Source organism: Pieris rapae, chromosome 5 (assembly GCF_905147795.1).
Source record: "Pieris rapae chromosome 5, ilPieRapa1.1, whole genome shotgun sequence".
NCBI classification, from domain to species: domain Eukaryota; kingdom Metazoa; phylum Arthropoda; class Insecta; order Lepidoptera; family Pieridae; genus Pieris; species Pieris rapae.
In genome coordinates, this window is record NC_059513.1 from 6,434,438 (window position 1) to 6,459,150 (window position 24,713).

A 24,713-nucleotide genomic window follows, 5' to 3' on the forward strand; every position below is an offset into this window, starting at 1 on the left:
CTCAATGCCCATCATTCTGAGTAGGTAATTGAACTCTCGTACGACCAACTATTTGGCAAGAGGTTTTCATGATTTCCCTCTTTTACATGCACTTTAACTCAACGCCTACGCGAACACCAGACCGAGGCTTTATTCCCTCTGACCCACAAGTCGAGTTTCCCTGGCAGTCTTTCCTGTATCGTACTTAAGACATGTGCTTACGAGTTGACTCCGATACTTACACGGCTCTTTTAACTATTAGTTCCAAGTTCATGAAATACTGCACACGTTCACCCATTGCTAAAAACGATGGCCGCTACAGACCTATCGCAATCACTTCTATATTTTCAAGCTAATGTGGTCTATTATCAAGTGGCAGCTTTTTTTTACGTAAATACGTCTTTATAATTGCTTCCATAGTGGGAATTTTCTTCCATTGATCAAAAAACCAATGATAACAAAATCGGGGAATACAATTTGATGCTGCAGATTCATATCTATCATCTTCATTCTAAATTCAATAACACCATTAAATAGCTAAAGAATCAAAGAATTCATTTCGCCAAGTAAAGACTGCGACGCATCGCGCGCGGGGGAGGGGGAAGCGCCGCCAGTTTGAGATGATTTTGCTGCGTATCAAAAATTCCACTAAGTAGTTAGTATAACTTTTGACTTGGAAAAGCTACGAGGTTCGTTTAAGTTTCAATAGTCAGCTCGCGCCAAAAGTGGTTAAACTTTCCAATATGGTAAGTACTATCTACAAAAAAAATTTGAGCATTCAAATCGACGGGTCATATTGGAAAGTTTATCCATAAAATAATCATGACGGTGCCAGTACATGCAGTCCAGCAGCTGGGCCGGTTGAAATTATGCAAGTGGATAATGAAATAACTTCTATATGCATTGATTTTGCACGATCGTCGATTATGAAGGCAGTTTGTCAATAATCCATTCGGACATAAGTGTGATGTATGTCGTCTATGGTTTCTGCGGTCATTGTAGCCAGTAAGGCAGTAAATGAAAAAAACGTATTCACGTACAACACACGGCCGTGTCCACGACACAGCCACACCCCATTTTCTTTATAGAATAGGGGCAAATGGGCAGGAGGCTCACCTGTTCTATAAAAAAAAAAGCTCTTGCGATCGTCGATGTGATCGTTACCACTAACAGCTTTCACCAAGGTCGTTGTACTGGTGATCATCTTGCCTATCTAACTCGACATGTGGACCGAAGCTGTGTTAGAGAGTAAGGGAGAAGGATTGGTCGCTAGCTTGGATATAGCTAAAGCCTTTGATAGAGTTTTGTATGGTGCACTTCTTTGTGCAAAACTACCGTCATACGGTTTACCCGATGTTTAACAGATTTACTTGTAGGACATTAAAGTCAACTAGAAGACGGAGTGTGATCTAATGTTAGACCATAAATGCAGGCGTTCCGCAAGGACTTGATCTCTCGCCTACCCTGTCCGTTCTGCAAATGAATGACCTGTTAAACATCGACAAGAGCCTTAACAAACCCAAATTACGAGACAATGGAGAATGACGATAGATAGATAGAAAAGACGATAATGGAGAAGGTTTCTGTGTGGGATAGAAGCAATATGTTAAGTTTAGGTAACCCTACAAAGACACAGCTTTATTCGTTTTCTCTCCATTTGAAGGTGCTCTCCTTCGTACTTCAAACTGTAGCAGTATAGGAGTATATTGGAGTAGGCATATCGCAAGAAGTCTAATTATGCAAGCTTTCTGCAATGTTCTTGAAAGAACGGCCAAGCCAAACGGGATTCCAAAAAGCTAGGTGTTTTGGGTGGGGCTAAGCAGCATTATATTGAGGTACAACATATTATGCAGTTCAACTAAGCTCAAGTGCAACCTGATATGAAATACTGCTTACATTTCTGGGCCGGTGCTTCCAAATACCAGCTTCATTCTTTTGACCAAATTCAGCGAAGGGCTTGACACATTTTCAATATTAATAATCGGCTTAATTGTCTCTACGCAGAGACAATGTGACTCTTACGTATTCTGCATCGTACTATAGTGTTCTAAATAGTTAATAATAATTGTTTATTTGTTCCCTTCTGCCTTGTTCCAATACCGTATGAGCCGTATTAATTCAAAATTTCATCAGCATCACTTTGATGACGGCCTGCATTACAAGTATTTCTTTTGCGAACTAGCAAGCTGTGTGATTATACTCCCAAGTTTGGGTTTTCCCTAGGAGAACGACGATATGTTTAAAGAAAGTGTATAGGGAAGATCCCTCAAATGTCCATGGGCAACGATGACCGCACTTGTTAGTCGTCCTGTAGGCCTGTTTTCCCCCTAGTTGCATAAGAAAAAAACCAGTTACAAACATATAAGTCTTAGATTAAGTATATATCAAATATATAATAATAGAATCAATGTTTGCATTAAAAATAAAACTTATTGTTTCCATGCTTATTAATCATTGAAAGATTGTTTCTCTTGTTTCCAGGAAAATGCATATCTACTCTTTTAAATTACATTTATATCTAAAATTAAAACCAATCAACTTTATAGTTACATATTTTATTCTCTACATTCATTTAATATTCTTATACTAGAGACTTCACACTTCAGGATAGTATGTGGTTTCAAACTTCTTTCTAGCTCTTGGATATGGCCTCAAAACTTTGGGTATATACGGTGGCAGATGTTCATCTAGTCTGCGTTTGTATGGATTCACACCTAATTCAAATGGCCTTCTTTTAGCTTCGAAGAAACGCGTTTTGTGTTTAATTTTGTAAATGTCTTCCCAAAGATATACCTCTGGTAGTAAATTATGTTTGGGACGATTAGAAACTAAATGTTTATATCTATCTTCAAGCCAACAACGTCTATTATCATCTTCTATATCAGCTACAACCTGTGTATCCTTACCAAGATAGGGCTTCATTTCATGTTCACGTGCTTCTGGCGTATTTAGATAAAACTGAACTAGCATTTTTAAAACATCTTGATTAAGGCCTTTTACTTGACTATTTTCAATAGTTTCAAATAATTTCATTGGTGCAGTTCCAAAACAAATGTTGTGTTTCAAATTTTTGTCAATCATATCAATATTCATGGTTATTGTATTTAGTTGGTATGCATAGAGTGATATAAAGTGTCCATTGGTAATAACTGTTTGAGTGGATAATGGGTATGTTATGTCATTGTATGATGTAAATCCTTGGTAGTTAGCCTGAGCTAATAACCAACCGAAGCTGGCTAACATAGCTTGGCAATGTAAGGCCTCTAAATTATCTTGTGGACCATATGATTCCTTTCGATTTAAAATGTGTCCTCTACCATGAAATGAGAGTAGTCCAAACTCATCTATATCACCTGGCCAAAATCCTAAAACAGGTTTAATGTCAAAAACTTGTAACCTTATTTTTACTAAAAATATTATTTGCATCAGATTTACCTACATAAATAAAAAGTCATATTATATAATATATAATATGACTTTTTATTATATTTATTTTATATATATATTTTTTTATATATATAATAGTCAGAGATATTTTTTTTGACACAGTAGCAATTTCTATAAAAACTTTATGAAGATCTCGATCGTCTTGCAAAATCAGCCTATATTAACCTACACATCGACGCAAGAAAACGAAAAACGTACGACAAAACTTGATGCTTTTGCTTTTTACGAAAAATAAGTATTTTTGATTGATTTGTTGCTTACGCCGCGCCATTCTTGCAGTCAAAAATGAAAAAAGGCTGAACTATTCAGAATGGATAAGATGTTTCCTGTTTTTAGAGAGTTCCATAGCCATCCTAACCTAACCTAACCAACCGAAATAAATTTTATTAATAGAATTATACCTATTTTAAAAATATTTGTGATTACAGCTTTTTACCTTTTCTTAAATGAATGAGTGTTAAAAAGTGTTCAATAAATTAATTTAAATTGGCTATAAATAAAAATATATATAATATAATAAAAATATGTTTTTAAATTATATTCCATGCCTATGCCTTCCTATGTAAGTACTGATAAGGTTTTTCGGCAGTCGTTCCTCTGGTTTCTTTATTGTTTTGTTGTGACCAAAAATTGTTTAGCAATTTGCATAACAGATAATAAAATAATCTTAATAAAATTGAGGTAATATATTTAAATTTGAATAAAACTATTTGGAATACATATAAAAATATTGATAATGAATTGAATTTATTACTTGAATGATCAAGTAATAACTTGATCATAATAACAGCAACATACCTGGTATGTTTGTTCCATGTCTAAACTCTACAGTATAACCAACACTCTCAGGAAAGTAAGAAAACTTTTCAACCTTAAATTCAGGGTTTGTGGCCTCACTGTATGGAACAAATGGCTTCAATGGTAGGTGATTTCTAACTGTTAAAATTGGTGTTCCTGAAAAACAAAATATTTTTTTAGTCAATAAAATAAATAAACATAATGTATGTCACATGAATGTTGTTCCAAAACAATCTTTATAAAAAATAAAGTAAAGACAAATTTCTAATATTCTTTTAAATGTAAGCGATGTCTATGCTTTGGCAAGAGAATATTTATTTATTTACAGAAATACATACATTATCCTTACTTATAAGATAATGTTGAGAAAAAACTAAAATGGAACACATAATAACACAATATCGTTATGTGTACTATGAATTCACTTTGCGAACATATAAATATGGCAATAGAATCCGGGACAGCTTTCAGTAGGTGCCGTATCTTTGACATTGGAGATAGGAACTGAGGTCTTGCAACACACTACAATCTTTTAGTACATAGTAGGCCAACTGTAAGTAACTTTTGGTTAGTAATTCATTGTATCCCTCCCAGCCAAATAAGGTTGGATGTACTCAACATTATTTCTTTATTTAATTTTATATAGAGGGAAGTAGGAATAGTCCCATACAGTCTGTTAAAAAGGTATTGTTTATGTGGTCCAAAATAGATGTATTCTTTCTCTGCCACAACCAAAGCTTCTATGTCTAAAATGTATTTTAAAATTTAATTGATTTTAGTTACATGATTATCACTAACTCTATCTACCTTTATATTGTACAGGCCGGTCAATTGGTTCATACAATCTATCTTTTAGGGGAGCATATTGTTTTCTCCAATTCACAACATTATCTGGAACGTTAGAACCTCCCATAAACCAAAATGCTTCATGTCTTGGATCATAATCAATCTGAAATTATGTAATAATATCTTAGACAGAAAAAAATTATATAGCTTAGGGCTTTATTATAGGCTTATATGTACGGCTGATCAAATTTTTTCAAAGACATTAAGCTACCTACATAACCCTAAACTAATTTATGCACAAGAACATAAACAAGGAATTTACCTGTGATGGTAATATGTGAGGCACTTTATCTGCAGCATTGTTAGTTATAATCCTGTTTATTTGTCTTACAATATTTTTTGCTAGGTTGTCTTCTTTTTGTGACTCTTTCAACAGGTAATCATCACTCCTCCTATTTCAAAAACAATATTCATAATAAGTAGATCATTATTTTAAATAAATAAAAAGTAATCCTTACCTTATACTGATGTTTTCCATAACAATACAGTCTTCAACTTGAGATTTTATTTCATTAACAATTGAGTCTGCTAATTCTGAAGTCTCACTGTATGCTGTAGGAAGGGTTTCAATTGATTTAAAATGAGTTCTTGTATAGAACTGTACAAGAGGCAAAGCACTGTATGGGAAGCGATCGTCTCTTAACATAATACATGGCCATCCATAATAACGAGGCATATTTAGAGCAATTTGCTTTTCTTCAACTGTGTCAATCTTTTTAATTTTTTCATATACTGCTTGTCTTTTTCGTAATTTTCTTGCTTGTAAAGACATGTCTTGAATTTGAGGATAGTTTGGGGTTTCGGTATACTCATTTTCCTCCGTTAAGGCGACTTGGGCATACCTACGTAAAGTTAATTTTTTTGCTTTGGTAAAAACTCTCTGTCCTCTAACAGAAAGCATCTCGATATTTTTATTATATAATTACACTATTTAAATTAAATCATAATCAACGATTTTGAAGGTTCTACATAAATACAATAAATAAATATTTTTCTGTAATTGATTTATCGTAACTAGGAAGATTTTGTTGTATGTAGTCTATGTACTAAGTATGTATCTTTAATGATATAACCTCAAAATTAATAAGATATATTTTTTTCGCCCATGGCGCAGGCTTTAGTCTTTCGACCATACCGCCTAGTCTTTCGTAGAATTTTCCATTAATTATATGTTAGGTTCATTTGTCTTTCGTAAATTTCAATTTCTTTTCAAATCCATGTTTCAACTTTTAAGTTATGTCAAATCGAAATCGTTATCAAGTGGTATCAAATGTATTATTAGTTTTGTCGTCGTTTGGTTAAATCCGTGCAAGTATAAAGTCCTTTCCCATTTGGGATAAATTACATTTCATTAAATGATGATGATCATCATATTATAAGGACCTGAATTATAAAATTAGATATAATATCAAAGTCTACTGTTTGTTTTCCCCTTTCTTGCAGGGTGCAGGCAATAGTGCAGTTTTTTTATTTTTTTTTATAATTTATTTCATAACCATGGATACAGAGTCCTTCAGTAGTGCAGTTTTATATTTATAGTATTGCCAACTCGGATTTTGAAAATTACGTTAGAAAATTACGTGATTTAGTAATATGTAATTTTATAGGAAAAGTTCGTAGATCTCCGTACTTTTTTACGAGTGAAATGAAGAGGGCAGTTTAGGTAAAAGTGAATAAAACGATGTTTTTTTTTAAATGTTCATTATTACTTTCTGGTAAATTAAATCTGTACATTTTTTTAGCACAAATTCGACCAAATATAATAGTCACAAATAGGAATTGTATATATTTAATAAAAAAACTAAACCACCTTCAAATTGTCAAAACTAGACCAATCATCATAGTTGGTTCACCCAATCGAAAGTTATGAGGTAACCAATTCAATTATATATATCCCCATCATCATGTTTAAGACACATGTGGCCACGAAATCTGGATCTGACCATTAGAATACACTATGCCAAACCAAGAACAACAAAAGCCTTAGTATAAATTATTTAAGTACAAAAGAATGATCGAAAACCTTCAAATACAAAAAAAATGTGAGCGTGTTCTAGTGTACACTCGTAACAAGAGAAACTTCTTGATGATGTATAATATGCAACTTTGCACATAGGTACAATTATTTCATTTTACTACTAAGATTATTACTATCGTTTGTTATCGTTATTATACATTTTTGTTATTAAGGGCTTCGACCGTGGCAGGGACAAAAAAACAATGGCCCGTAACGGAAAAATGTCACGCGTAACCAAAAAACGTGACGGTAATTTTTTTTAAATAGCAAATAACTGTACTTGGCATGTTTTAGAAATTTCCCCTAAACCCCAAATATTCTCTCCCCCTTTACTAACCTAACTCGATTGAGAAACTCTTAAATCTAGTGGAAAATACCAACCGATTATTAGCGGTTCTATTCTATCTTTCAAACTTTCATACAGATTATTTACTTTCCGAATTTCTACATACATTACGAATCCATAGTTTTGGGTCATATCAAGTCTGTGCATTATACTAAATCTGTGATGCTGATGCAACATTTTGTCATTTTCAGAACCACCTGCCAAACCAAACTAATCCTAACCAAGTTTTATTTGTAATTGGCAAAAGATTGTTGAAAATCATGGATGACGATATGATTTTTGATCCGTCTTTAAAGAAGAAGAAGAAAAAGAAGACTGGTTTTGATATGGAAGCAGCGATGGCCGGTGAGCTGAGTGAAACCACGAGTGCAGACGTTCCTGCTGAAACGGGTGACGTCGACGTACCAGAAGACGATAGCTTGGACTTAGATAATTTCGGAAAGAAGAAGAAGAAGAAAAAGAAGACTTTCTTTAATCTAGATGAATTAGACAATGCTTTACCTGAAGCAAAAGATGAAAAACTACCTGCAGAGGAGCCTGAACATCAAGACGAGGAGCTTATAGATGATTTAGATCTGGATATAGATTTCACACGAACAAAGAAAAAGAAAAAGAAGAGAAATTTAGATGAGATTGTTGGTGAAGAAGATGTCAAAGCTGGAGAAGACCCTGAGAGAGAAGAGGACCAAAATGGGGAATGGCATGGTAGCGATCGTGATTACACTTATGATGAACTTCTTGAGAGAGTCTTTGATATCATGCGAGAAAAGAACCCCAGCATGGTTTCTGGTAAAAAACAAAAGTTCATAATGCGTCCACCGCAGGTAGTTAGAATTGGAACAAAGAAAACATCATTTGCTAATTTCACAGAAATATGTAAAACATTGCATAGACAGCCTAAGCATTTGTTAGACTTTCTGCTGGCAGAGTTAGGAACAAGTGGCTCTGTGGATGGTAACAGCCAGCTAATTATTAAAGGACGTTTTCAGCAAAAACAAATTGAGAATGTCCTGCGTCGATATATTAAGGAATATGTTACTTGCCATACATGTCGCTCACCTGATACAATCCTTCAAAAAGATACTCGACTTTTCTTCCTTCAATGTGAAACTTGTGGATCCCGTTGCTCTGTTGCTAGTATAAAATCTGGTTTCCAGGCTGTTACTGGCAAGAGAGCAGCAATTCGTGCAAAGACTGCATAGAGTATTAGTACATAGTAATAATAAAAATTTTAAATCCAGGATTTGGGGTACATACAGTGGATTTCTATTAATTTGACTGTCTAAAATACTGTATAGCAAAATGTATTTTTACTAACCCATCATGTATGACTCTTGGTGCTTTAGTATGTGTTCTTTACATTTTTTAAACTAAGATACAATCACTTTATGTTGTTAACTAGGGCATAGTACAATGTGTAATTTATTAGATATACTTTTTAATATGCTTGTCTCCTACTTTGTTAATTTATAAATATATGTATTGTTTTCAGTATATTAGTTAATTTATGATCAAGAAATTTGTTTAAAAAGGTAATAGAAGTATAAAGGCAATATGTTTATATGAATCTTTATCAGTCTAACCATCCATTGCTACTGAATATTGCTTTACTTGATATTTGAAAATTGTTAAATGAAAGCCTGAATGTACCCCATTGTAACTTAAATAATGTATAGTTCTTCTGTAATATTCTCATTGGTACACAATGTTTTTCAAATGATGTTTTATTTCCAAACCCTATTGAATAATCTATAATCACTTAATAAGCATAAAATTATGGAGACAAAATAGTTTTGGTGTTCAAGTGAAAAAAAAACATTAAATCAAATAACACATTAATTGATGAACAAATATATTTTAAAGTGTGCAGCTATAATTATTTTAATAGAAAACAGTAATAAAAATATTTTGGTATATAAACAGTATTTCTTAAATAACTTTACATATGCAACAATAGTTATCAACACTAAACATTTATTTATCTTTTACTAATTGTAGTTCTTTGCCTTCAACATAATTAGACAAACTTCTAGCGTACATGTCTAATCGCTGTGTCATAGCAAATCCCCATTTGTCCTTTATTTGCCGACACATATTCAAGTCAATCTGTGAAATTAATAGACCATCCATGGTTCTGGACAAGCTAGGAGTTCTAGTACCATCAGGTGCTGTCACATAGCTGGATCCATAAAAATGACCAAAATCATTATGAGCTTTTTTTCCATCTCCAGATGTAAATTCATTTGGAAAAGTTTCTGTTCCAACTCTGTTTACAGCACATGTAAAATAACTGTTAGCTATAGCAGCATTTCTTGCTTCAATTGCCCAGAGATGTTCACTTAAGCCTGAAACTGTAGCAGATGGATTAAAGACTACTTCAGCACCATTAAGTCCAAACATTAACCAGTTTAAGGGATGGTGCCTTCCATAACAAATATTAATAGCAATTTTTCCATATTTTGTTTCAAAGACAGGATGGCCTGTGTTCCCTTCAAAATAATATGTTGATTCATTAAAGTCACCTACTCTAGGGATATGATTCTTTCTGTGGCTACCCATTACTAAACCCTTTTCATTTATAACAACAGCAGTATTCCAAATAAGATCTCCTCGCACCTCATCTCTTTCCAGAATGGGTGATATAATAACCATGTTATACTTAATAGCAAAAAGTTTGAGAAACTGTGTGCTAACACCATCTGTAACATTTTCAGCAAACTCACACCAGGGAATCTTTTCACGGGTGCAAAATGCAAATGGCATGCTCCAAGCTTCCTGTAAACATAAAACATTAACACCTTCTTCACCAGCTGCGTCTATTAATTTTGAAACTTTATTGAATATTGCCTCCCTTTGTTGCTTTATAGGTTTATTCGTGGAAATTGCAATTGAATGCTGTATAACACCAATTCTTATTTTTCTAGGAGATCTTGTTTCCTCTGTATGAGCTGGAAAATCATATGCCAAAATTTCAAAATGGTTTGAAGCAGCCAATTTCTTACTAGATTCATTTAAGGGAAGAGGATGTTGATCTACTCGTCCATAAAAAATTCTGTTAAACTCTTGCAATTCTTCATTGTTTAAAGATGTTGCAATAATTTCATCAATGCTTTTGATATTCTGTCTTTCTGTGGAATCCATTTTTATTAAAAATTAAATATAGCCTGAAATTAAAGAAAAAAAATTGATTCCTGCTAGTCAACATGCGCTATGTTGGAATATATTTTGTAAATAGCGATCAATACTGTGATCAATATTGTAACTTGTGAGTAATATATAAATAATTAATCCATTTTTGTTATCAATTACTCAGACTTTAGATTTTAATGTTACGAGGTCAGCTTTATAATATATACTAAGATAAGCAATTTAAAAATAAAAGGTTGTTAAAATTGTCAAAAAAGATTTAAAAGACTTACAATAATTAAATCATCAATGATATTATCACAAATTAACAGTATTTTTATTTATACATTTAACATTCGTAAATAAAAAAAAACAAATAATTCAAATGATGTTACCTCTGCTTGATATGGAAATTATCACAGATATATTGGACTTTGGAAATCAGAAAAATGCAGAATAAACCACACTAGTACCACTAATTAAAAACATATTACTACCGCATCTGTCACTATAGAATACAGATGTCAAATGTCAATCATTGTTCTCATCTTAATTTCAGTTTGTCATAATGCAGTTTTTAATAATTATTTTCTAATTTCTATGTTATTATGTGCTGTAAATAAATGGTTAAAAAACGAAATGTATATAAAGCAATTATTAGTTTTAAAAGTTTGATGAAATAAGTACAATTTAGAATTCAATTTTTAAATTTGTTTATATATTTATAATCAAGCTTCACAATTAACGATGTCTACTAATGTTTTACCAGCACAGCCAACAGGTATTCAGAGTACCGCTGGCGCAGTCCCAATTCGAAATGAAAAAGGTATGAGATACCCCTTTCACCCCTTCAGTTAAATTTCTCTATCCTATACACTTTTGTAATAGTTAAATTACATATTGGCTCTTGTATCAACTATACAATGAAATTAAATGATTTTGTGTTTAAGGTGAAATATCTATGCAAAAGGTGAAAGTACAAAGATATATATCAGGGAAAAAGCCTGATTATGCTCAAGGAGTGTCTTCATCTGATGAATCAGACACAGAAGACTTCATAGAACAGCAGAGACCTGATAGGAAACATCAACTTGCTCAAGTTGCTGGAAAGGATGAAAAAAGTGATTCTGAAAATGAAGTATGTAAACCATAAATATTTTATCATAATAATAATAATAATTATTATTATAAAATATATTATGCATGCTGCTGTCTCTATAGTATAAGTATTATTGTTAACTACAAAAAAGTTTTAGTTATTTCCTTATTTACTATTTTTATAGTAACTTAATACTAATACAATAGAAAACTAAGCTAAGTTACTTTATAAAATATAAAACTTTTATGTTACAGGAATTTATTAAGTGTAGATATAATCCTCTGCACTTACACTAGTGACTACAATTAACATTTACCATACTGATAGTTTGCTATATTTTTGATTTACACTTTGTCTGACATACTTATATTCTAATATTTTGTAAAAGCACACCTTATCCTAGAAGTTTCAAGCTATACCAAAACACACTCTGCTACACACTGTATACAATTATTCTCCATTCAGTCTTCCATTATCCTCATACTTTGTTATTCAAGTTTATGTAACAAATTTATGTAAAAAAATCTCCTATTGCCTAGCTTTACTTGAAATACATTCTCGGAAAAAAATAGATATCAGCTGCAGTATTAACATTACATTATTTGAAATTAGTTGGGTATAAAAATCATTATTACATTAAGTAATCATTATTACAATTTTGAATAATGAAAATGAAATTGAATACTTAGAATTTGCAGAAATAAAGTGAAACTTAATTTCTATGTATGTATGTATACAGTATAATGTAGTGTAGCAACTTAGCGATAAATTACAAAAAAAATAGATATTTTAGAAAAAGAGGTAAAGTTAGAAACATAAAAAGAAATTTGGATTTCCAGGTAGATGATCCCCGATTGCGTCGTCTACGTCAGGCAATAAAGTCACCTCCACGTCGCTCAGAGCATAAGCCAGAAGTAATTGATGCTGAACCTGACGAACCAGAACCGGAGTCAAGTGATGAGGCGAAGCACAGTTCAGAAAGTGAAGATGACCTTGATGAAGAAGAGATTGAGAGACGTCGCCAAGCAGTTAGGGCTAAACTGGCTGCCAGGTATTTGTTTGCTGACCTCTTTTAATTTAACTTTCTTGATCTAATATGTTGATTGCCATAAAATAAAATCCAAATGAAAGGGGAGTAAATATCGGTATTACAGGTTTGCCACATGGTATCATATCTAAATGTTTTGTGTGACTTTTGTGTTGTTTTTGATCTTAATCTTCTTCCTTCACGCAAAAGTGCAACTCTCCACGCTGAGGTAGCGTGTTTGAATCCCGGCAGTTTATTATGGATTTCTTTTTGTATGTTTAATTAACGTTGCAAATATTCTCACTAAAAATTATTGTTGACCTTGGTGTTTGGATATTCCAATCGTAGGGAAGCGGAGAATGAAGCTCTTGGCAGAGATGAAGAAGAAGAAATGTTGGAAGGTGACAAGGAGGAAAGTGGGTCCTCAGACACTGAGTACACAGATAGTGAAGAGGAAACTGGTAAGTATTTCTTCAATTTGAGAACCCTTAGCACAGAAAAAGTTTCGTTAACTATTTGTATACGTCAATATTTCAGTTTACGAGAGCATGAATGTATCGTCTTTTCTAAAAATGGTACGTATTCAAATAATGGGTGTCAGAGCTTCAGTTCAATTCCAATGAATGCTTAAGTTCCTTGTTTGTGCCAAACCCACTGGTTATTAAATCAGATGAATCATTGTTATCATTTGTGTACTTGTAGACATATTACAATGGCTTTTTGTAAAGCAGGGTACTAAACGTGACTGGCGATGTTATCTGCCAGGAGGAACGCGAGTGCGTTGCCGGTCTTATAGGACGCATGGATAGTAAATGTTTAAAAACATTAGTGTTAACGTTTTGTCTGTATATTATGAACAGGACCACGAGTCAAACCAGTGTTTGTAAGGGCGTCAGATCGTATGACGGTAGCAGAAAGAGAGAGAAAAGTAAAGGTTCAAAAGAAAGAAGAAGTAGAGGCGCGAAGAGAGAAAGAGGAAAGGAGACGGGAGGCACTCAAACTTGTGGAAGAGACAATACGCGCGGAGCAGCGAAATACGCAGGTTTGTAAACATTTTGAAAGTTTTTTTTGTTATATTTATATATTGTTTCAATACTCGCAGATAATCACACCAATCAAATAATATTAATTAATTACCTTATCATTTCTTTTAATTCTTTCTTGTTATTTGTTTGGAATGTTCTATTTTTCTTTTGATATTTTGATGACATGTTTTGCTTTTAAACGACTTCAGAGAAACCAAATCGTCGTGTAGTTTATTTACGGTTAATGACATTGTTAAATAATATTCAATGTAAATTGATATGTGTCGCGTGTTTTGTAGTAAAAACTGATCAAGTAATCGTCAAAGGTTGTTAGTTTTGGACAATTTATGGATGTTTGTACATATATTGCAATGTTGACGAAGTTAGTGTAACAATAGAGACGGTACAACCAAGCAAATACAATATATTGGCAGTATTTTTGATAATAGATAAGCATATACATAGCTTAAATATTTTTGCTCACTCGGTATAGTTTAAAACGTAAGCTTTCACTAATTACTAATAATATGAAATTCCTAGAAAAGTTAATAATATCGGACCACAAATGTATAAATTCAGAGCATCTTCACTAGAGTCACCGACAACAAAAAATATAATAACCAAAACAACAATACGTTTCCAATCAAATATAGTGTGTACATCAAGACAAACTTATTAAAATATAAACTTAAATTAATACATTTTAAGGCGGAGGCTAAAGAAGCGAATATAGAAGACGTGTGCACGGACGATGAAAATGACGAACTAGAATACGAAGCTTGGAAATTGCGTGAAATGAAACGCATCAAACGTGATAAAGAAGAACGTGAAGCGTAAGTATTCAAAGAAATTATTAAAAAACAATTCTTCCGATAAATAATTAATTAGTTCTACATGAATTATTAGCTTTTCGTACCATATTTTTTTATCGAAATTGCGAGCGACCTGATTTTTAAACTCAAATGGCTGATTCTCTTTCTCTACGAATGCACGTCGTGTCACTATGAGTTCTTACTTTTTTTGAAGTTTACAATTGAGATGTTTCTGATGAAGTATTTGTTTAACCAAATACATAATTCCATCACCGCATGAGCCGATATTTGAGTAATAACTACAAATTTTATCCACGTCGCTTGATGGCATCTTCCGCATTCGTTTTATAAGCAAAAGCAATTTACATTCGGAGTCAGTTCCCTCTGAAGGTCTCCCCTAGGAGTTAGAGTTCCTGTGGCTAAGTTAGGAGTTCAAGAACCTTAGCGGTCTGAAATTTGTTAGTGCCATCCAGGTTATGACGTCATCGTGCTGATTGTAGATGTCGCTACAACTCCAAGACTTGTTTATTTTTAAGCTACATACAATTATTTCAGTGTCGAGAAAGAGTTGATGCACATCGAGCGTATGCGAAATATGACAGAGGAAGAGCGACGCGCGGAACAACGGCTCAATCCAAAAGTCGTAACTAACAAGTCTGTGAAAGGGAAATACAAGTTCTTACAGAAGTATTATCACCGGTAAGTTTTTGTCAAAAAAAAACTAATACGCAATACAAAAAAATGTGGTGTATTATTGTATTCTGTTTATACCTCTTTACTCAAGATGTCATATGGAACATGGTGCAGCTCCGTATAAACATTGTGTAAATGAAAAATTCGGGATTAAAAGAGTGGCGGAGAGTTTATTGCCAGTTCTTCTCTTCCGTTCTACGCCCTTGATTTGAGAACTGGCATTAAATGTAAAATTAGAAGCATTTAATATTTATTTCTTTTTTTGACGTTCATAAGTTATGTTACATAAATAAATTATTTTTGTTTTTTTGTTTATCATATTAATCATGTAACACAAACCTAGAAGACAGTGTTATGTAGTACTCAGGCTTGAGCGATGGCTACAAAATGCAAACAATACTCCCCGATTTAGGTGATGATGACCTTTTTAAACTTTAAAAAAAAATATTTGAAGAATTTTTTTTTTCTAAATAAAAAGTAGTTGATAGTAATATAGCTCTTCTGCTTGTCATTATGGAATAAATATCAGCCTTTTGTTTTAAAGCGATATGATATGAACCTTCGGGTTAAAAAATTCCTGGTTCGTTTAGTATCAAAGTAGACTTATGCCCACATATTCTTTCCAGGGGTGCTTTCTATTTGGATAAAGAAGAAGAAGTGTTCAAACAAGATTTTTCTGGTGCGACATTGGACGATCACTTTGACAAGACTGTTCTACCAAAGGTATATTTTAATTTAGTAATGATTTATTCTCAGTTAATTTTACTTAATCCACTAATAATTTCCCGTGATCATTATATATAAAAATCAGGGACACGTTAGCGGTTCATTAAAACGGTACAATGTTTTTTCAAAAGTGATAAAATATGATAATTATACATATTTTATTGTTCACATATGTTGGTTTTATATTATTTGGAAACAAAAAATATATAATTACAAGTAAAGAAAATTGTGGTCGTAAAAGGTTTAAAATCAATAATCAATAGAAATAGTATATATAGAACAATTTGTGCAATAGAATATTTTGTTATATTATGGCAATACCTTCAAAGGGATGACATATGGTAGAAATAATAAGTTTTTTTTTTAAATTTAATAAAACGATTATTTAACATTTGAAAGATCTAAATTTTATAGGGGTATATAAAAATAAAATCCATAATTAATATATAATTATATATATATATATATATATCATTGTAATCAATTCATGATCATAATTAATAATTAACTTTTTAAATTATATCAGGTGATGCAAGTGAAGAAATTTGGACGTTCTGGTCGCACAAAATACACTCACTTGGTCGACCAAGACACAACAGAATTTGATTCTGCATGGAGCAATGAGGGTTCTGCGGCTAGACTGGCCAACTTCAGAGGAGGATTGAAACAGATCTTTGAGAAGCCTTCTGCTAGAAGAAAGCATACTACATAGTCATCAAATTTGAGATAAAAGTGTGCTTACTTAGGTTACATTTATAAGATGTGTTCAATAAAAATTATATTCTAAGATAAATGCTGTTTTATTTATTTAATAGTTATAGTAATGGCTTTATTCCTGACAGTTAATGATCGTGACAAAATTCATCTATCATAAGACCTAAGTATGCCGCAACAGATGTGTGTGAGTGTGGCTGAGAGTTGTTATAAGTTTGTCTGTGTTAGTTTTTGGAACCTCGGAGTCATGCCAAAATATATTAAACTAGCTGCTTCCGCGAACTTCGTTTCTCCTTAATGCCTAGCCTACCTTTTTAGTACATGCCAACATGGAACATTTTCCTATGATACCCCCTTTTTTATTTTTTGGTTGATTTTTTACACATTGTGTCCGAAAAACCCTAATATCTTACGGAACCCTATTTTTGTTCAAAATTAAATATAGCCTATATTACTCGTGGATAATGTAGCTTTCGAATGGTGAAAGAATTTTTAAAATCGGTCCAGTAGTTTATGTTTATTACAAACAAACAAAGTTTTCCTCTTTATAATATTAGTGTAGATTTAAAATTAAATTATGAAGGCCTCTGTAGAATCTAAATCCAATTCGGCTAGCGTAATTTTTATGCTATGTGTTAAGTAGAAAGTTTGAAAAATCTATCTCAGAACGTATATCTTATAGGGTATATCGTAGTATATGGGACCCTGGCAGATTTTGTTTAAAGGGGAAATGGGATCTGTTCTTAGATGCGTCCGGATTTATTAGTCCATTATGATTGTGATATTACAAAGGGATTCCTAAGATAAGCTTTGTTACTAAATAGGTTTTTGTATTTAGGTTAAGTTTGAGTGTAAGGTATTTAAATGCCCTGCGACAACTTCTAGAATTGCTCTGTGCACGATTCATGTTAATCATTGAAGAACGGTTGTATGTCCTGACAAAAGCCTAGATAAGTTATTCTAATAACTTATCTAGGCTTTTGTTGGCCCTCCGCTGCTCGTGTAGTCGATTGAATTGCTTTCTGAAGCAAATTTAGCGACCGTCGCCCTTGTTCTTTTCATTGATACAACGTCAATACACTTCAATTTTTAAATACAAAAACTGAGTTTAATTTTGTTTAAGAAATTTAAACAATCGTTTCTAGTGGTAGTTCCACTTATACTCTCACTCCATAAATAATCCTAATTTTCAACTACACTTATAAAAGCAAACACGAAAAATTGAATCGGAGTCGAATTTTTGTCCGAAAATATTGGTTAATGAATGGTAAATTATGTTGTAGAGTAAAGCTATTATCGGTATCTTTATCGTATTTGATTAGTCATCACATCAATATTTATAAAGTACAAGCGAACCGATTAAATTATGTTTCTAAAGATAATATTTTTCTAATTTGAATACATCAAGTAATTTCTCCGTATTAAATAAAACATTGTGCTCTTTGATTGTATTAAGTTTATGCCTTATATAAACAATAAATTGAAAAAGCTTGTTTATTTCGTTAGATCCACATTTCGTGAATGGATTCGTAACAAATCTGTCTACGTTGCTATGTCAGTGTTAGTTACTTAACAAAAAGTAGCAAGGTATTTGCCGATGTGGCAAGTCATAGTCGCAAATGGAAAACATTATTTTTCCATCATTGAAACCAGGGCCGTTGCTGAGTCAGTCAAAAGTACTTATCTGAACAGAGGACATCATTAAACCCTAGTGAGATAAGGACAAAAGAATTTTAGATAATACAAGTACAAAACTGACATAAAAATGCAAATTAGAATCCCATCCAGGCGGAAGGATTTAAAGATTGATCAACTCTGTAAAGTTATAGAAGAACTTTAGTACTTAAAATGACTAATTTAAGTTTATCAAGGCAAGATAAAAATTATTATCTGCAGTGATAAAATAAAGAAGTCACTGTGAAAATGATACTATGAATATTTTTAGACCAAGACTAAAGTATCTGGAAGCATAGGAAACATAGTTTTATTTTTTACTCCAAATAAAGCCGTTACCGTGGTCACAACTTTAAAAAACAAACCTCAATAATAATAACAGCCGTTTAAATTTATTGACAAAATGAAGCGAAAGTTCATTTTCCGAATATTATAACCATTTATCTCTTTAACTTCTTTAACCTTTTAACTCCCATTATCTAGTCTCCGAATCTTACTTTAATATTTGTACTTCAGTGTACTTTTTCTTAACTTTTTGAACCGTTTAAAATGTTATAAGATGGATTTCCTATTAAAACAATTATATAATTATTTATACTTAATGAATATTCAGATTATTTGTTTATTAAAGGTTAACAATACCAAAAATTAAACGCATAAACTTTCCCAGAGACTTTATTGTGCTGTGATGATTTTAAATGGAACATTTAAAGTTTTTTGTCATAAGAGGTTGACCATAGTAATCAGGATCAGGTTGAGGTCCCGAGCGAGCTAATACATCTTTTTTATAAGTATAGACACGTCTGTTTGAGTGACAGTATTCCATCTTACTTTCATTCAACTTCCACCCACACATATTATTGCTCGTTTCGCAGAAATAATATCGCTCCTCGGGTATTTTTCTAGCCCTCTTCCTGAGATATTGGAGCCGACCTCCGTCTGGCTGGCTTTCGTGGAGTACTTTTGACACGTTTTCTTCGACAGGCATCATAATCGAGTTAGGTATTTGTTTTGCGTCCATCATTTCGACCTTCTTACTTAACTTCGCCTTTATTCGAGGACTATAATTTGCTGATAAGTTTATTTTGCCGTCTCGTATAGGTTTTCGCCTTCGATTAACGTTACTACTCTCATGGTGTAAGGATAAAGACTGCATACATGGTTCTATATTTGCTCTAGAAACGTCTTCAACGCAATATTTTTTTGGCTTGTTATGTTCAGCTGCCTTTAAGATTTTTTCCTTATTTTTGTTGAACCACAATATTCGTCGCTCATTTTCTTTGGTGAAATTTTCTATTACAAACTTCAGCACGTTGGGATTTGTGTAGTCGATTGGCATTTTTATTTCAAAATTACAATAAACGTTTTATAAAAGTATTGTAAAATTAAAAATCGTCAAAAAATCACAATAAATATACAAATAAAAAATGTTTATGCCATTAATATATCAATACGATTTATGTTGACATTAAAAAAGTATACATACATGTAAACTTTTTGCGTTTAAAAAATTGTATTGTCCGTGCTCTATATGAAAATAAGTTTTCTGTGGATCAAATTGATTTATATAATTTTGGAAATAAATATTTGATATCCAACCCCTTCTCATAATCTTTATGACCCTTAGTGACGGTTGATAAATAATTGGTGATCAATATTTTATAGAGTTTTGTTGAGGAGGCAGCTCACCGATTTGGTTTTAAATAAATGCTAGTAATTGATTGGCATGAGACTCATCTGCCTCTCCTGCCATAATGGGACTTTCAGATCTGCGTATCGTATATCGCTTGATAAACGGGAGTCATACCTCGCGCTAAGTCTTGACTCTTTCCCTTAAACCCACATACAAAACCGCTAGAACGACCTAAACTCTGAATGTTATCAAACTTTTACTCGCAAAGCTCGTTGAAATGCAAGCCGTAACTAGATTTTAAATTAGACACGTTAGCGATTTATCATAACTGAATAATTTTGTGATATTTACATACCTACGTTTCATTTTCACGTGCGGTTTTCACTGTTATGCATATTTAAAACTACAATTTAAAAAAGATCGTAAGATCTATATTATTTTTTAACGAAAACTTAACCGTAATTTATGCACGTGTAAGCTAAAGCTAAAGATAAACGGATATAAGATAATATTCCTTCATTAATAGTTTTATTAATATTTTTATTTAATATGCACTAACTGGCCCTAAAATTCGTTTTGCCTTAATATGTTTTTTTATTATGCCTTCCTTTTTAGTTTCTAACATAGCATAGACCCATAGAGACTGTTCAATTTTCCGGAATAAAAATCTTAGTACAAAATAAAACTCAATTTTTAATTTTTTTCACTTTATTCAACCCTTCCTCAGAGTTCATGGAATAAATAAAGTTACTCGAATTGGTTCAGCCGTCTTAGAGTTTTGTTCTTAAACATACATATTTCATTACATATTATATTGTATTTAACTATTTTCGTAAATTGGGAAATGTACAGGTGTCCCATCCCCTAATCTCTTGGCTGTGGCATTAATCATATCAGGGGTGGCTTCTTTCAAATCATAGACTAGACCCATTTTATAGAAACAGCGAATAAAGAATGTCGTAAAATTAAAGAAATCGAAATGTTCTGCTGCTTTGTAGTCGAATGGGAAGACGTGGTGATAGTTGTGCCAGCCCTCGCCTAATGTTACTGTTGCCACAAAGCGATTCTCACGTGGAATTATATTTCTGAAATATTAAATGCGCAATTTAGTAATATCGCCTTGCATAAAATGTACCTAGTAATTTATATATAGCAGATAGATGATATGTATTTTCTTTTTCACAAAAGATCTTACAAAATGCGTTTTATTTTCCCAGGATAATCTCAAGAAGTGCCTTAACAACACTAATAATATTTCATGTGATATTTTTTTACGTAACATAAATAAAACTTACTTATTATAAGTCTTGTATCCATAAGTATGCGCCAGGCTGTTCACAGTTAGTTCACTGTGAAACATTCCTAGGAACCGCAAGAACCACTGCCACGCTATAGCACATCGCCAACTTTCATCCCAAAAGTATATTGATATTGTAATAGGTAGAATGAAGCACATGAATAATTTTAAGTAGGAGAAATATCTGCAACAAGAGATACATAAAACATATAAGAAACTAGATGTTACATGATCGTGTTTATTTAAAACACAATGGGTGTGTGGTACAAAATTAGACAATTTGAGCTAAATATACATGTACGTACCTATATATGTTTATAAAGAAATAAACAAAGTTAACTAAAACCAATTAACTGTATACGATAGTAATTGTTCTCCACTAAAATATTTTAAATTAAAATTCAAGTAAACATTAGATCTTGATGTAGAACAGACAAAATTTTTATTCACGATGAAAAGTTTAACTGAACACAGTACATTTTGCGGCAGTGCATTTAACTATTAACTAATGGTCAAACAATTCTTTGTGATTTTGAGGAATGTAAAAATAAATTCGCTGTTACAAAACCATAACCATTTAGCATAAAGTATTATAATTACTTTTAATTTCGTACTGTACTAAGGTATTTTTTACCGCGTTGGTACCGTAAAATATAAATATATAATAACGCGTAGTATAAAAATATACGGCTAATTTAATTAAGATCCATTCTGTACCTATTGTAAAACCGCAACAAAGGATCTCCAGTAATATCACTCATATCCAGCTGTTTTCCACGTAAAATGACTTGGTCGTTTTTTTTCAACATCAGCCAGCCGATATGTGAGAAGAATAAACCTCGGTTTGCATTGTGGGGATCTGCGTCCGTGTCACTGTATTTGTGATGAACTCTGTGATCCCGCACCCATTGTTCTAAGGAGTTCTGAAAAAGCATATCAATATGACCGGTGTTAAATTGAAACCTTTGTATAGCTCACCTTTGTTCACCTCATCAGCAGTTGTTGATGTATAATATTTATTTTGTCACATTTACTACCAAAACATCTTTCATAATACTTAATGAAAGATTTTATTTCACGATTCTGTGGTTGAAACCGTGTTCTTGTAATGAGGATTTCGGTATCAAAATTTTGGGCTGGCGAGATACTTTGCATGTAATAACGTACAGGACAGATGCTCGCAAAAATATTACGTCGGTTTATTTCTTATTTAATTAAACTGTAAGCACAGCTGTTGCTTCCAACGGCCGATTTCATAACGCTCATTAAATATTGAATACATAATTTGACGTGCTTCAAAATAAATTTGCGAAATTCATTAATCACAATACCTTTACATATACAGTTCTTTAATTAGATAGTTAATACTTGGTTTTAAAGCTCGCTTTGTTTAGAGGTTATATGGACTTAAATTAATGTGACTTTTTTTTTAGGTTAAAGTTCATAAGTCATTTTTATGTGTTCTTATGATGTAATCTATTACTTACTTGGCCAGCGGCTGCAAATGCAAAAAGCAGAAATATCTTCACTGGTAGTTTTGCTTTATAAGCCTTGTGGGTCCATAATCTATGCGCTCCACCAGTGATTCCAAAACCCGTAAACACGTACATACACACCGCTGAAAACAAATTCAGTTTAATATGCTTTGTTGATTTGCGATTTCCTTTGGCTATATTTGTGAAAATATTTAAAGAATCAATAAAATATTACAGATAATAAAAAAATAATATATGTTTTAAAAGAGAAAGTGCACTAGGTCCTACAGTAGGATTCCCTGTGTCGTGGGTAGCTAGTCTCTTCTATTATACATTTGTTAGTAATAATTTGGGCCTTTGAAAGAGATAAAGCCGGGTGATGGAAGTGCGATTTTGGGTAGCTTATGTTATGTAGGTTTTCGTTGTGTGTGACGTGGTGTGGTGTATGTATCTAAAAAAGTTAGGATATTGCAATTAAGTACAGTTTTCTCACCGTTAGAAGTTTTGATTCATCGTACAATTATGATGTTGGGTAGCGAAAAGATTTCATATAAGAGAAATAGAAGAAGATCTTTAGAAATATCTAAAGAATGGTGCCTTAAAGAAATGAGTTCAAATTTATGATTCGTATCAATTTTTATATAACATATATTGAATACGCACGGACAGATATAAATATATTCAAAATTATTACAATATGTTTCACATAAACTCAGAAATGGTAATGGATCCTTTGCAGATGCAAATTCGATGGCAAAACCCTATTGTCGATAGTTAGCTTGAAATAATAAGCTTGATATATGAAATAGAGCTTGCATCGTGTTTATTATCTCCTAACATAAACGTGATTGAATAAATAGCGATTTCCTACTCTATAGCCGTCATTAAATATTTATGTATATGCATTTTTATAATTTATATGTTTTTCATTACAGAAAGCAAAAATTAGTAAATGTTAATTAAATGCATATATATGCCATTTATATGGCAGTCCCTTTTATATAATAATTTTTCAACTATAGCAAGGCTTGCATTGGGGGCGTGATGTATGCAATCCATTGTATCATCATTCATGTGTATAAATTGTATTTTTTTCACTTTCGTACATTTTGTACAAAAATAATAAATTGATTTCAATGAAGTTACTAAATAAAAATAAAAAACACTCAAATGCAGAGTTATGTAAACCAATGCACGATTTCTATTCCGATATCCTAGACAGATCATAAAAATTTACTTACCAAATAAAACAGTTTGCCATTTGACTGGGAAAGCATAATTATAACACCAATATATCGCAACAAAATGATACAAGACTAAAGAAATAGCCGTTGTCCACTTAACATCATTCTGAAATCCTAGTTTTTTTTCAAAAGCACGAAATGTTTCACTCAGTTTCGGTTCTGTTCGTTTGTGTTCTGCCATTCTGGTACTACGTACTTCATTCAATGAAATGATAATTTAAAGCGTCGGTATTTCGTAAGGGGTATTCATCAAATGGCCTTATTTTGACCTGTTTACATTTAACAGTCGTATTTTAATTATTTGATCTGTATTCTTATTACCTGCGATACTGAATATTATATGTTTGTACGCGATAAATTGAATTAAGCTTTGAAAAATTCCCAATTTAAGTGTTTTATGCTAAATCGTCTATAGTATTATATATTTGTCTGATACGTTCACAAAACTTCGAAGACGAACTTAAATAACCATTATATGTTATAACATTTAAGTTCCTTTAAATAAAGTAATAATATTATAAACTCGTTAGTGTATAGCTAACTGTGTATGGTAGCATGTACCATTGTTAATGTTTTAAATAAAATGCGAGCTTCTTATTAAAATAAAAAAATGAGTTCCTTAAATGTTGTTTATGTATATGTAAATGCTGTTTTACGATTTGGAATGAATTCATTATTTTGACTGTATTTGAATAATTTATGAAAATTTATTTGGAAGACAATAGACTAGAAACA

At 32.2% G+C, this 24,713-nt stretch overlaps 5 protein-coding genes across 6 annotated transcripts; 2 read left to right on the forward strand and 3 right to left on the reverse strand.

The window, feature by feature from the left end:
- Positions 1-2,518: 2,518 nt before the first annotated feature.
- LOC111003987 (28S ribosomal protein S30, mitochondrial) lies at positions 2,519-6,135 on the reverse strand. Its single transcript, XM_022274782.2, has 5 exons — positions 5,529-6,135; positions 5,333-5,462; positions 5,032-5,173; positions 4,225-4,380; positions 2,519-3,344 (listed from the first exon to the last, which is right to left on the reverse strand). Exons 1-5 carry the CDS (start codon positions 5,969-5,971, stop codon positions 2,575-2,577), a joined length of 1,641 nt encoding a protein of 546 aa, XP_022130474.2. The 5' UTR covers positions 5,972-6,135; the 3' UTR covers positions 2,519-2,574.
- Positions 6,136-7,600: 1,465 nt separating this feature from the next.
- Positions 7,601-9,145, forward strand: LOC111004002 (eukaryotic translation initiation factor 2 subunit 2). Its single transcript, XM_022274801.2, has one exon. It carries the CDS (start codon positions 7,694-7,696, stop codon positions 8,633-8,635), a length of 942 nt encoding a protein of 313 aa, XP_022130493.1. The 5' UTR covers positions 7,601-7,693; the 3' UTR covers positions 8,636-9,145.
- Positions 9,146-9,256: 111 nt separating this feature from the next.
- On the reverse strand, positions 9,257-11,101 carry LOC111004000 (beta-ureidopropionase-like). Of its 2 annotated transcripts, none has more exons than XM_022274799.2 (2): positions 10,955-11,101; positions 9,257-10,597 (listed from the first exon to the last, which is right to left on the reverse strand). In XM_022274799.2, exon 2 carries the CDS (start codon positions 10,572-10,574, stop codon positions 9,408-9,410), a length of 1,167 nt encoding a protein of 388 aa, XP_022130491.2. In that variant the 5' UTR covers positions 10,575-10,597; positions 10,955-11,101; the 3' UTR covers positions 9,257-9,407. The 2 variants fall into 2 exon arrangements, with proteins under 2 accessions (XP_022130491.2, XP_022130492.2); XM_022274800.2 differs by having other exon boundaries at positions 10,853-10,973.
- Positions 11,102-11,187: 86 nt separating this feature from the next.
- On the forward strand, positions 11,188-16,734 carry LOC111003999 (microfibrillar-associated protein 1). The gene is made up of 9 exons (XM_022274797.2): positions 11,188-11,385; positions 11,510-11,697; positions 12,498-12,709; positions 13,034-13,146; positions 13,546-13,727; positions 14,419-14,543; positions 15,078-15,221; positions 15,842-15,938; positions 16,468-16,734. Exons 1-9 carry the CDS (start codon positions 11,307-11,309, stop codon positions 16,651-16,653), a joined length of 1,326 nt encoding a protein of 441 aa, XP_022130489.2. The 5' UTR covers positions 11,188-11,306; the 3' UTR covers positions 16,654-16,734.
- Positions 16,735-20,652: 3,918 nt separating this feature from the next.
- Positions 20,653-24,214, reverse strand: LOC111004010 (acyl-CoA Delta-9 desaturase). The gene is made up of 5 exons (XM_022274810.2): positions 23,976-24,214; positions 22,747-22,877; positions 21,977-22,182; positions 21,258-21,443; positions 20,653-21,047 (listed from the first exon to the last, which is right to left on the reverse strand). Exons 1-5 carry the CDS (start codon positions 24,157-24,159, stop codon positions 20,783-20,785), a joined length of 972 nt encoding a protein of 323 aa, XP_022130502.2. The 5' UTR covers positions 24,160-24,214; the 3' UTR covers positions 20,653-20,782.
- Between the last annotated feature and the right edge of the window lie 499 nt (positions 24,215-24,713).

Excerpts from the sequence above, each read along its gene's own strand:
- LOC111003987 (XM_022274782.2), bottom strand. The coding sequence starts at position 5,971 with ATGCTTTCTGTTAGAGGACAGAGAGTTTTTACCAAAGCAAAAAAATTA. Across the intron at positions 5,463-5,528 it reads ATGGAAAACATCAGTATAAG|GAGGAGTGATGATTACCTGT; the intron begins GTAAGGATTACT and ends TTTTTGAAATAG. Across the intron at positions 4,381-5,031 it reads CCGGCCTGTACAATATAAAG|GAACACCAATTTTAACAGTT; the intron begins GTAGATAGAGTT and ends TTTGTTTTTCAG.
- LOC111004002 (XM_022274801.2), top strand. The coding sequence starts at position 7,694 with ATGGATGACGATATGATTTTTGATCCGTCTTTAAAGAAGAAGAAGAAA.
- LOC111004000 (XM_022274799.2), bottom strand. The coding sequence starts at position 10,574 with ATGGATTCCACAGAAAGACAGAATATCAAAAGCATTGATGAAATTATT.
- LOC111003999 (XM_022274797.2), top strand. The coding sequence starts at position 11,307 with ATGTCTACTAATGTTTTACCAGCACAGCCAACAGGTATTCAGAGTACC. Across the intron at positions 12,710-13,033 it reads AGGGCTAAACTGGCTGCCAG|GGAAGCGGAGAATGAAGCTC; the intron begins GTATTTGTTTGC and ends TTCCAATCGTAG. Across the intron at positions 14,544-15,077 it reads GATAAAGAAGAACGTGAAGC|TGTCGAGAAAGAGTTGATGC; the intron begins GTAAGTATTCAA and ends CAATTATTTCAG.
- LOC111004010 (XM_022274810.2), bottom strand. The coding sequence starts at position 24,159 with ATGGCAGAACACAAACGAACAGAACCGAAACTGAGTGAAACATTTCGT. Across the intron at positions 22,183-22,746 it reads CATTTGCAGCCGCTGGCCAA|AACTCCTTAGAACAATGGGT; the intron begins GTAAGTAATAGA and ends ATGCTTTTTCAG. Across the intron at positions 21,444-21,976 it reads TTGTTGCGGTTTTACAATAG|ATATTTCTCCTACTTAAAAT; the intron begins GTACAGAATGGA and ends CTCTTGTTGCAG.